This window comes from Echinops telfairi, unplaced genomic scaffold, assembly GCF_000313985.2.
Source record: "Echinops telfairi isolate 266 unplaced genomic scaffold, ASM31398v2 ScPeMD7_443;HRSCAF=831, whole genome shotgun sequence".
Classification (NCBI taxonomy): domain Eukaryota; kingdom Metazoa; phylum Chordata; class Mammalia; order Afrosoricida; family Tenrecidae; genus Echinops; species Echinops telfairi.
The window spans coordinates 7384077-7395746 of NW_022104341.1; the positions used below are offsets into that span (position 1 = coordinate 7384077).

The window sequence follows — 11670 nt, forward strand, 5'->3', positions numbered from 1 at the left end:
AGCCTTGGAAATTCACAGAGGCAGTTCTACCCTTTCCTATGGGGTCACTGTGAGTTTGCATGGACTTGATCGCAGTGAGTTTTTTGTTTATTTATAATATAGTATATAATAGAAATGCTGTGTAAATAGCACTTTACTTAAGCCCCCACCCCCGTGGATACATAGGGCCTGCTGTAAATGCTACTCAACACCTTATTGTTTTGTCTTGCATATTTTCCCACTTAGTAGCTGGGTTTATTTTACTGGTTTGTTTTCTGTGTACCTTTCATGAACTTGACTCTCTCCTGGTTATCTAGATTATTCTCAGCTCCTTTTCTCTCCTTTCAGAAACTTCAGTTTTTTGGTCGTCTCTCTTTTCTCTTGCAGTGTTAATCTCCTCTCTACTGGATCATGCCCTTCCTTACCTGTATAACAATTTTATAGAATTGGCCATGCAAAAACATTCCCTCTCTGACCTCCTCTTGCGGCTCTCACTCCCATTTTTATGCTCCTCCTCTTACCCTTACTGGAGCTGTGGTGGCCTCGTTGGCTGACATTGGGTTAGGATTTGGCTAGGGTTTTTCCCAAGGGAGAAAGATGAGACTTTCTACTCCTGTATAGAATTAAAACGTACGATTGTTATGAGTCAGAATCAACAAGATGGCGGTGAGTTTGTGTGTGGGTTTTCTTATCCAACATTGTACAGTCTTATCCTTAACCTGAAGTGGCCTCCTCGTTGTTAGGGCTTAGCTTCAGAATAATCTTTCCAGGGAGGCTTTCTTTGACTCTCCTCAGTGGAATCTCACCACTATTTTCTCACTAAATCTCCTGTCTTTCATAAGCCATCACTCCTAGAAAGTTATGTATTATCTGCCTCCTCCAGTAAATGTTAAGTTCCACAAAGGCAGCAGTAGATACAGTGCTATCGTGGTGCCTTGCCCTGCGGTATTAAAGGTTGGTTGAAGAAATGAAAATGGACTTCTGTTGCTACCAGAACTGTGCATGTGTAAAACTAGCCTGGTTCTCCCTTCCAAGTCAGTTCTTCTCCTGTCAGGGGAGCCAGCCCCTGACAAATCATCGCAGGCCTGGCAGGCACAATTGTCCAGCGATAATATGTAAAGTCATAGCGCATCAGAGATAGAAGAGAGTGAAATACAGGAGGCAGACACATTTCATGGTAGCATGCTCCTCTCAGCCCTGCTTGGTGGTCCATGTGGAGATGTGGAAGGTGGAAAAGGCAGGGGAGAGAGTGACTGGGGGAGAGGGGCGAGGTCTAGGGGAGAGGAACCAGGGACTGGGGGAGAGTTACATTTATTACTAACCAAGGCTTATGTATCTTTTGGGGGCATGCAAGCCCCCTAATTACAGGTAAAGACATATGTCACAGGAAGGGGTTGTACTATAGGTGATACAGTAATAAAAGGGGAAGATCTAAGGGTATACATGAAATAGGAAGGGGAGGGATTAGGGGTACACATGTGACAAGATGGTTGGATCCTGGATTCAGGAAGGCCACCTAACTTTGGATGTCACTGAGCAGGTTTGACCTGGTCTCTGACTCTCCATGGAAACAATTACTATCCTTATCAGTAGGGTGTGAGCCCCACCTACAGTGGACCAGACTGTAGTCTGATGGCTGCATGCCTTCAGGCAGGATGTCTCTAAGCATCTGACCTCCCACCATGTGCTGGCAAACAGCCTCTAATGTTTGTCATATCTTTCGGGGAGACAAAGATGAGGAAATGTCTGTTTATATCCCACATCCGCCCACCTTCCCTCCTTTTGGTAATGGTTCCCATATTTCGCATTCAGCCAGGTTGGAAATCTGGGACTCCTTTTGCACTTCCTTTTTTGTTTCCACCCAAGCAGTTAATAGCTAAAATGATAGATTTTTCTTTTTTTGCTACTTACATCCCCTGAAAGTTGTCTGCTTGTCCTCATTCAGGCCCCTTTTCTCTCATTGTTTTACTTTTCCATCGTGTCTTTTAGTAGTCTCCTTTCTGGTCTGTCCATTAGAGTTTCACATTCACTTAATCTGCAATGATGCCTCCATGTCTCCAAGAGGAGCAAGTTCAAATTCTGCAATGTGGGATGCCAGGTGCTTGATGGATGACCCTAACCTGCCTTTCATGTCAAGACTGTTAACTGGTTAAGCCAAGTGACTCCAGCCAAATCTGATTACCTGCCCTTAAACATTTGTTGTTGTAGACTTTTCCTTTAAGCCTTTTCTCACGTAATTTTTCCTGAGCGTAATTGCTGGTCTCTCAGTTAGCAGCTCCCCCAGCGCTCCTCTGACCATAGCCTCCTCCTTATCTCTGTCAAAATTTCAGGAAGGTACTCTCTTACTTGCCCACACACCCCTTCTTAGTTATATTGTGCACTGCTTTTCAAGGTCTAACGTAGGCCCTTCCCCAGTCCTCCACTTTGCCTACAGCAATGTTTCTCAACTTTGTTTTCATTGTTGCCCTCCTCAGAAGAAAAATTAAATCCATGTTTTCCTAATGAGATAAATCCAGTTCTAAGAAATAAGATTTGTTGAGTAGGATGGAACTCGAAGGGCCACAAAACTATTGTAATGTTTAATACTGTTTTCTCTCTTTGAGAACCGCCTTTTTCCTGCCCTCTTGGGGCACTTGTTGCCCCACTGAGAGTACATGGACAACAGTGTGGCTCCAGCCTCTGGACTCAGCTTCCTCTCATCTGTTCATGCTGGCAGCAAATCACATGTTGCTTTTGGGACATTTGAGACATTTTCTTTTTTAAAAATCATTTTATTGGGGGCTCATACAACTCTTATCACAATCCATATATCCATTCATTGTGTAAAACACATTTGCACATTCGCTGCCCTCATCGTTCTCAAAACATTTGCTCTCCACCTATGCCCCTGGCATCAGCTTCTCATTTTTTCTCCTCCCTTCCTGCTCCCCCCTCCCTCATGAACCCTTGATAATTTATAAATTATTATTTTGTCATATCTTACACTGTCCGATGTCTCCCTTCACCTACTTTTCTGTTGTCCGTCCCCCGAGAGGAGGTCACATGTAGATCCCTGTAATCGGTTCCTCATTTCCACCCCACCCACCCTCCACCCTCCTGGTATTAGCCACTCAGCACTGGTCCTGAAGGGATCATCTGTCTTGGATTCCCGGTATGGGAGTATTTTTAGACGCTTTACCAGCAGTGAAAAAATTAGAATAGGAAAGATGTTTTTTCTAGTGTGGCTCATCTATTATAGTACAGTTACACAATTTAGGAGGGCGTTCCTCAAAATCCCTACCCCCCAAAGGACTTTCTCTTTCCCCAGAGAATCTTGCTTCATGGCTTTCCTCTAAAAGAAGCAAGTGCTTATAGGCTGTTAGTTTGAGTTTTCTCATAAGTGGAACAGTATTGAGAGGCTACATAAACTTATTACTGTATGGATGATTCAGCAATTGTAATTAACTGTGTTACTTCTTAACCCTGTTGATGTTTCCACATTAAACCTACATTCCTCTTGCCACAGGCAGTGCAGTTGCGTCGGTAGCCGTAGACCCCAGTGGCCGTCTCTTAGCAACAGGCCAAGAAGATTCTAGCTGCATGCTATATGACATAAGAGGAGGAAGAATGGTACAGAGTTATCATCCTCACTCCAGTGATGTTCGCTCCGTTCGATTCTCTCCTGGAGCTCATTACCTGCTAACGGGATCTTATGACATGAAAATAAAGGTGACAGACCTGCAAGGTAATTTAGATCAACCTCGCACCTTTCTCCTGTCCCTTGTATTCTATTTGGGATCCTGCTTCTTGTGAATCTAGTACAATTCACTTTGACATTTTGTAATTTAAATTTTATAATATTGATTAAACAGATTATTTATTTCCCAGATTATATAGGATGTAATAATATGGGTTATGGCAAATATAAAAAGTAAATAATATTTTTTGTCAAATGTCCTTAAAATATTTAAAAGAATCTACACTTGTTAACAGTGAGTCGTTTTATTATGTTATTATTACATGTTATTTGTTATGATAACAGATGCTAAAATATATCTATGTACTTTCTTGCTTTTACTTCAAACAACTCATTAATGTGCAATCTGTGTAATTGTTTTTAATATCTAGTTTTATTTTTAAACATTCAGCAAGCAAATACCTATTATGTACCAAGTAGGAACAGCAGAGAGAGGAACCGGACCAGTAACCCCTCCTTGGTGGACCTTACATTTAGGGATCTTAAAAAGTAAACCAGTGAACTGTGAGGTTCTGGCTACTGACAAGTACTATAAAGAAGGACCCAGAGAGCAGAGTTCCTGGGGTGCTGATACTGGGAAGGCAGTTTTAGAGAGGATAGATAGAGTAGGTGTCTCCGAGAAGCGCCATCCGAAGAGAGACCTGAATGGTGAGAAAGAGCAAGCCGTGCCAGGACCCTAGGTGAAAAGCCTGGCAAATATAAAGATGCTGAGGCAGGAGGGCACTTGGCATGCTCCGACAGTGCCAGAGGCCAGCGCAGCTGGAGCTTAGTGAATCAGGGAAGGGAGATGGGGAAGAACAAACCGAGACGGGCTCTGAAGTGGGAAGCCTTTGGAGGGTTCTAAGCAGAGGAGTGATAAGGTCTGGATTACTTTAAAAAAAGACAGTCTTGAATTCTGCAGAAAGAATGAATTATAATGGAGCCATACAGAAGTGTTAGTGAAGAGTCTATTAGAATGGTCCGGCGTGGACTAGAATGCTAGAGGCGGAGGTGGTACGTGATTGAAGTTGAGATATACAGTATTTCCACTTATGAGGGAAAGAAACCAAAGATGATTTTGGCATAAGTGGTTCTCAACCCTCCTAATGCTGCGACCCTTTAATACAGTTCCTCATGTTATGGTGACCCCCCCCAACCATAACATTTTCATTGCTTTTCATAACTGTCATTTTGCTACTCTTATGATTGGAGCGACCCCTGTGAAAGGGTTGTTTGACCCCCAAAGGGGTCACGACCCACAGGTTGAGAGCAGCCACTGTTCTAAAAGATGGTACCATTAATTGATGTGAAAAAGACAGGTGGTGGAGGAGCAGGTTTAGGCAAGAAAATCCGCTTTGTTTTGGACTCGTTACATTGAAGATGACCATTGGATAATCAAGGGCACTGGTGTTTTAGTCATTGAGCACTTGGCGGTTTATGGGAAGGTTGGCAGTTTGAGCCCACCAGTCAGTCACTCAAGATCTGCTCCCATCAAAATTAGAGCCCAGGACACCCTAGAGGGCAGTCTATGAGTCAAAACCAACAGCCATGGAACAATATCATTAGGTAATCAAATGAGATACCAAAGAACATTTGGATACTAGTCTGAGCTCTACCTCCCCAAGGCTGGAGGTAAAACGTGGGAATTGTAAGCATATCAATGGCCATGTGAGGTAGAAAGGGAACAGAGGACATCCGAGGGCTGACTTCGGGAGCCACGGAACTTGCTGACTAAAATCAGCAGGAGAAGGAAAGCCAACAAAGGAGATAGAGATGCTCTTGTCATTGTTAGGTGCTGGTGACTTGGCTCGGACACATTGACAGACAGAGCGGCCCTGCAGTGAAGAGAAGCCAAGATGAGCGAGAGTTTGGGGACAGGGCGAGTGGGCAGCCGTGTCAAATGTTAGTGTTCCTGCCACCAAACGCTGGTAACGCAGCTAGGTATTCAGTAATTGATCCCTGTTCAAACTTCCCTGTTTATTAATGCAGTTTAGGATAGCTCATGTTGTAATGTCATGAAGGACCAGGAGTCTATAATCTATATATGTACTTACATCAATCAACAACTCTTCTCGTTTTTAATCTAGGCGACCTCACTAAGCAGCTTCCGATCATGGTGGTCGGGGAGCACAAGGACAAAGTGATTCAGTGTCGATGGCACACCCAGGACCTCTCCTTCCTGTCCTCTTCTGCAGACAGAACGGTCACCCTCTGGACTTACAGTGGCTAGAGGACACCCAAGTCCGTCGATGCTGTGAAAGCACACACACTTAAGACTACCGAGTCGGGAAAAAGACAGATTTGAAGCCATAGACTGACCAGGAAGTGGCTCAGCACGAGGATGCCCCTGGTGACCAGGTGCCCCGTTGCTAGGTGTTGGTGGCGGTGGTCTGCAGTGCTTCTGTGTGAGCGTGTGCTGCTGTGACCAGCTGTGTGTTGTCTTGTTGCCAAAGTCTGCGGAAGAGCTCTCCCGTTTTCAGCGTGCACACCGTGTCACGGTGAATGACACGTTTACGGTTTAGTATTAAATGCATTCCTTTGTCTTTGCCTAATGACAGTTTTATATACACACTGAAATGGTTCTATACTTTAAGGATATTATCGTATGTAACGCAGCCAAGTTCTACACAGATAGACATAGGTGTTCAGACATTTACTTCCACTCCCCACAGCCCCATGCTATTGTATTACTTGTCAGCTAGAGGTGAGACTTTTTACAGTTACATGGTTGTTTTCACTGAGGATCATTATGGAATTTAAGGAAGGAGAGAAAACTGCTTCAGAGTTCAGAGTATAGGCCATCAGTTTTTTTTTAAATTAGGCCAGAGATGTGACTATTATTTGATCACATTATTTTGTTTCATGGTAAAAGGCGCGTACTTGCTTTTGAACCTTGTCAGTTTCAGTTTTTTGGATCCAACAAGATAAATAGCACTGTGGAAGCAGAGAGCAGCAGTTAGTGATGCAGTACTGGATGGCACGATGAATTTACTGGCTGGCATTTATCCTCCTTAAAAGAAATTAAAAATTTTTGCCATAAACCAGAGCATGACTTGAAATGCTATTCTGCATGATAATTTAAAATGGGAAATTAAAACTTTGCACTCCAAAAACTTATTTGAGTTTTTGCCCTTGTACTGTTTTATGTAATGCAGAGTAATGATTTTATTGCTACTACAGCATTGTAGATCCTAACATTTATGTATTTTTATTTTCATACGGTACAGTAATTTTACTTTAAATTATTAAATAGCCTATTTTATTTATTTAAATGCATTTGAGTTGGCTCTAATTATTGAACTGTCTGTGCACTGTATGTAGCAAGCATTTTAAATCTGTTGTATACACGTGGAAGGGCATTAGAAGTGTAACCGTGCTATTATTTCAATAAAGACCTCTCGACACCCAAGCCTTGCCGGTTTCTCAGTGTACAGGTTCGCTGATGTCATGGAGACAAACACACAGCAGGTGACTTTGAAGAGCGGATACCTAGTTACAGTCTGGAGGCCAAACAACAACTCGGGTCTCATCCGGGTGCATGCTTTCTGTGGGTCTCTTGCCATCAACCCTTGATGGCCCTTGGAACTCCGCGGCCTTCCTTGACGTCTGCCTTCCCCGGGGTGGGACTCTGTCATTTCTCCTCTTTTTATAACTCAAGAATGACAAGATTGAGGACTTAGCCTACTCCATTCTGACCTCACTAACACAGCAGGGAAAACCCGAACTGCAAACAGGATCGTACCCATGGGTACGGGGGCCAGGCTTCTCTTTTGGGGGGGTCACAGTTCAACCCGTAACACTCGCTGTCTCTGGCTATGAATGTAGGGCGCTATTTTTCAAATTTACCTGGAGGTAAGATGGCCCAGTGGATAAACCACATGTGCAGTTTATTTCTTTCTCAACTTCCTCCAGGACCTTGCTTATTACTTACTACTTGACCAATCCGTAACACGTTCTATTCATTACCTAAGATTTAGAGAAAAGCTCTATCCAGAATGTATCATGAAAAGTGATTAATAGACAACACATAGGTTGAATTCAGTGCTTTAGAGAGAAATGAAATCTAGTTTGCTTGTGGGGGTGGTAGGTACATAGTTTCCGTGCATCTCAAGTACAAGGAAAGGGACCCCTGCTAAAAGTAGTTTACTTTCATTCTCAATTTCACATGCGTCAGTTATGGCAGACCATTAATGCTTAGTGTAAAAGTAGGAGAAAGGGAACTTGCTTGATGCAGACCAGCTCAACTTAGGGTGAAAAAGTTAATAAAATAATGTACTCCACAGTGTATTCCACCTTCATCCCTGTCGGACAGAACTTTTATGATCCTCCAAACTATGGGGTATGGAATTAATTGGTTTTACTGTAGTATATTAGATAATAAACACTAGAAATTGTCCAGTTTACTTCAGAAATACCTATCTTGTCTAATGTCTTTCCCGTGCTTCCCACACGACCTTCTGCATGTATTAGTCACCTTGGAGCGGATTGGCTTGGCAACCCCTTCTATGCAAAAGGCTGTGACCGTTTGGCCAAGGTCCTCTGGGTGGGTGGGAACCATCAACCTTTGGGTCAATAATTAAGTTCTTAAACTGTTTGTGCCACCCAGGGATTCCCCTTCTGAGTGTAGCAATATTGAATTAATTTAAAAGGAAAACATGCACATTATAATAGTAAAAATATGCACAAGTCAGCATTTGCCAACTGAATGCTTTTTCAGGCGCACAATTCAATGAGATCACTTACATTAACCAGCTTACGTAATCATCACTCACCCCTGGCCATTGTGAATTTCCCATCACCATAAACACTGCTTCCTAAACAGTGGCTCTCCCTTTCTCCCTCCTGCCCCTGGTAACCATTAATGAACTTTGATCTTCCATTTGCCCATTCTTGTTTCAGACCTGTGAGCTCATACAATATTTGTGTCTCTGACTGACTGACCTCACTCAGCATCGTGCTTCCTGTACCCGTCAGGACTTCATTTCTCTTTTTGTGACTAGACTCTTGCAGGTGTGGGTAAAGTCACGAGAGGACCGAAATGTTCACTCTGAAACCCTTTTCAGTTGGGGTTGTGGGGGGTGGGGAGGGCTGGATTGTAGAGAGACAATGCAGAGATTAACTTCTGGCAGATTCAGGTGTCTGCTTCAAATGTTATTTTTCTAATGTTCATGCTTTAAAAACTACAGTAAGCAACATGCACAACACTTCAATGTACTGGATTTTTTGCCAGATAGGAAAGCTTAAAAATGTGTTAGCGAGTGCCCGTGCTAGTCACTTCACCCCAGACACGTTGGCCACTTTCCTCCTCTGCAGATTCACAATTCCAGCCCCAAATTGAAAGCCAAAAATGGTTGACCTCACCCCACTAGCTGAGAACGAATATTCGTGGCCTTTGCCTCCTAGTCTTTCGAAGTTGATCCTTATGAGTACTGCACCTGCATTCTAGAGTAACAGTAAAGGCCTTGCTAACCCAGGGTACTGTGCACAATTTGGCAAAGGGGAAAATGCCAAGAAATATCTTCAGACAGATGACAAAGCGGAACGTGTACAAAGAGTCCAATTGAATGACCCTGAAAATATTGTGCCCTTCCTTGGCATGGGCCTCCTGTATTCCTTGAGTGATCCAGATCTGTCTACAGCACTCCTGCATGTCAATGTCAGACTCTTCATTGTAGCATAGATCTACCACACAAGTGCATATTTAACACCCCCTCCCCAGCCAATTAGAGGTTTGGCTGTTTTTTTTAAGTATTGGATATGGGGTTACATTTAAAAAAAAGTAATCATTTTATTTGGGGCTCATACAACTCTTAACACAATCCATACATCCATCCATTATGTCAAGCACATTTGTACATTTGTTGCCATCATCATTCTCAAAACATTCGCTTTCTGGTTGAGCCCTTGGTATCAGCTTATTTTTTCCTTCTTCCTCTCCCCCCTCTTGAACCCTTGATAATTTATAAATCATTATTTTGTCATATCTTACACTGTCCGATGTCTCCCTTCACTCACTTTTCTGTTGTCCATCCCCCAGGGAAGAGGTTATATGTAGATCCTTGTAATCGGTTCCCCCTTTCCACCTCACCCTCCCTCTACCCTCCCAGTATCGCCGCTCTCACCACTGGTCCTGAAGGGATCATCCATCCTGGATTCCCTGTGTTTCCAGTTCCTATCTGTACAATGTACATCCTCTGGTCTAGCTGGATTTGTAAGGTAGAATTGGGATCATGATAGTGAGGGGAGGAAGCATTTAGGAACTAGAGGAAAGTTGTATTTTTCATCGTTGCTACACTGACTGGCTTATCTCCTCCCTGAGACCCTTCTGTACGGGGATGTCCAGCTGCCTACAGATGGGTCTTGGGTCTGGGTTTACATTTTCAATGGCATATGGATTGCTGAAAAGTAGATTGTACTTGTAAGGAGACTCATGACACAACATCTAGTTTGTTTTTGTTGAGTTCTGTGCTTCCAACTTATAATGAATACTTTCTTTTTAAGAATTGTGCAAAACACATTTTGAATATTAGCATCAACAATGTTTTATATTTTGATTCTTATAATTTGTAACTTACATGCAACATTTCACATTAATCTATAGAAAGAATGAGTAATGTGTGCTAAACCTGTATTTCTTAATTGTTGAACTGAGCAAGTGAAATAAAACTATTTAAATGCTTCAAAAAATTGTTGTGTTAGCTTTTGTGTACACATCTGAGTAAGACTTATATTGTCATCTCCTCTGAAGTTTCCTGAGACTGCAAGACCAGCTGTTAAAGACGCAACTCCGCCCTAGGCAATCTGTGTCCCACCCCTCTATCCAAATATAAAACTCGTCGTCATTCCACGCACTCAAAATGTGAGGTTTCTCAAGTGGGTAAAACCTCTTGGCTTCCCACGAGAAAGAATTACAAAACACAAGTCAGTAATCCAAGTGAGTTTTTATGAAAGACGGAGACGTTTCAGGTTTTACAGCCTCAAAAGGGTACACGCTAAAAACAAAAGTACATGCTATTCCAGGGAAGTGTGCCAAACTGTGCAGTAGTCATGAGAAAGTTCACAACTGGACACGAGCAACCAGCTGGAGCTGCGCACCCACAGGTTTGGAATTGAGGCCAGAGAGCGAGGCACAGCACTGGCACAGAGATTGCCCTTCCCGCCAGTAGAGGAGGCGTGGTTGAAGGTCTTGATTGACCCCCATTGGCTGAATTAAGCCCACCTGGGTGGGGTTATGAGCCTGGGCCTACTTTGGGCTGCCCAGGTGTATGGCCCACCTGGCTCAGGGGCCTGAATTGGAGCATGCCCAGTTCGCGGGTCTTCATGGGTGGCTAATGCTCGCCTGATTCCTTCCCAGCCTCCTCTAGGGGGCCTCTACAGGTTTGGGAGCGACAACCCCGTCTCTTGTCTCTAGCTACCTAACAGAAATATACTCTTCCTTGCCAATGCTCCTCAAACCAAACTCACTGTCACTGAGTCGATGCCGACTCACCACGACCCTATAGGACAGGGTAGAACTGCTCCTGTTAGTTTTCGAGACTATTTACAGGAGTAGAAAGCCGTTTCTCTGGTTTTGAACTGCTGCCCTTGCAGTGAATAGTGCAACATACAGCCACTACACCACCAAGGCTCCTTTTGTAAATGGTACACACACAAATGCTACACACCCGAATTTATAAAATTCGAATAAAAACCCCCTTCGTATCCGTTTTATATACCCTATTTAGTATATGAATATGTATTAAAGATTTCATCTAAAGAGGGTTCTCTGGCCCTAAACAAGTACTTCATCCCACGTACTCCAGAAACCAGTCACTGGAGAAAGGTTTCATGCTTGGGAGAGGCGCTGCGACAAAGAGGGAGGCCCTCGACGAGGTGGACTGACGTGCTGCAACAACGGGCATAAACATAACTCTGAGGAGGGTGCAGGACCGGACGGCGTTTCATTCTGTGAAACACAGAGCTATAGATAGTCAATC

General features: G+C 43.4%; 1 protein-coding gene and 1 pseudogene across 1 annotated transcript in view; both read left to right on the forward strand.

Moving 5' to 3' along the window:
* Nucleotides 1–7103, forward strand: part of WDR47 (WD repeat domain 47) — a 48909-nt gene extending 41806 nt beyond the window's left edge. The window contains exons 13-14 of the mRNA XM_013003783.2: nucleotides 3485–3703; nucleotides 5782–7103. Of these exons, the coding sequence (XP_012859237.1) occupies nucleotides 3485–3703; nucleotides 5782–5924 (362 nt within the window). The 3' untranslated portion in view covers nucleotides 5925–7103. The remainder of the gene's footprint in view (nucleotides 1–3484; nucleotides 3704–5781) is intronic.
* A 97-nt stretch (nucleotides 7104–7200) lies between these two features.
* LOC105978319 lies at nucleotides 7201–10359 on the forward strand (annotated as a pseudogene).
* Nucleotides 10360–11670: the final 1311 nt, after the last annotated feature.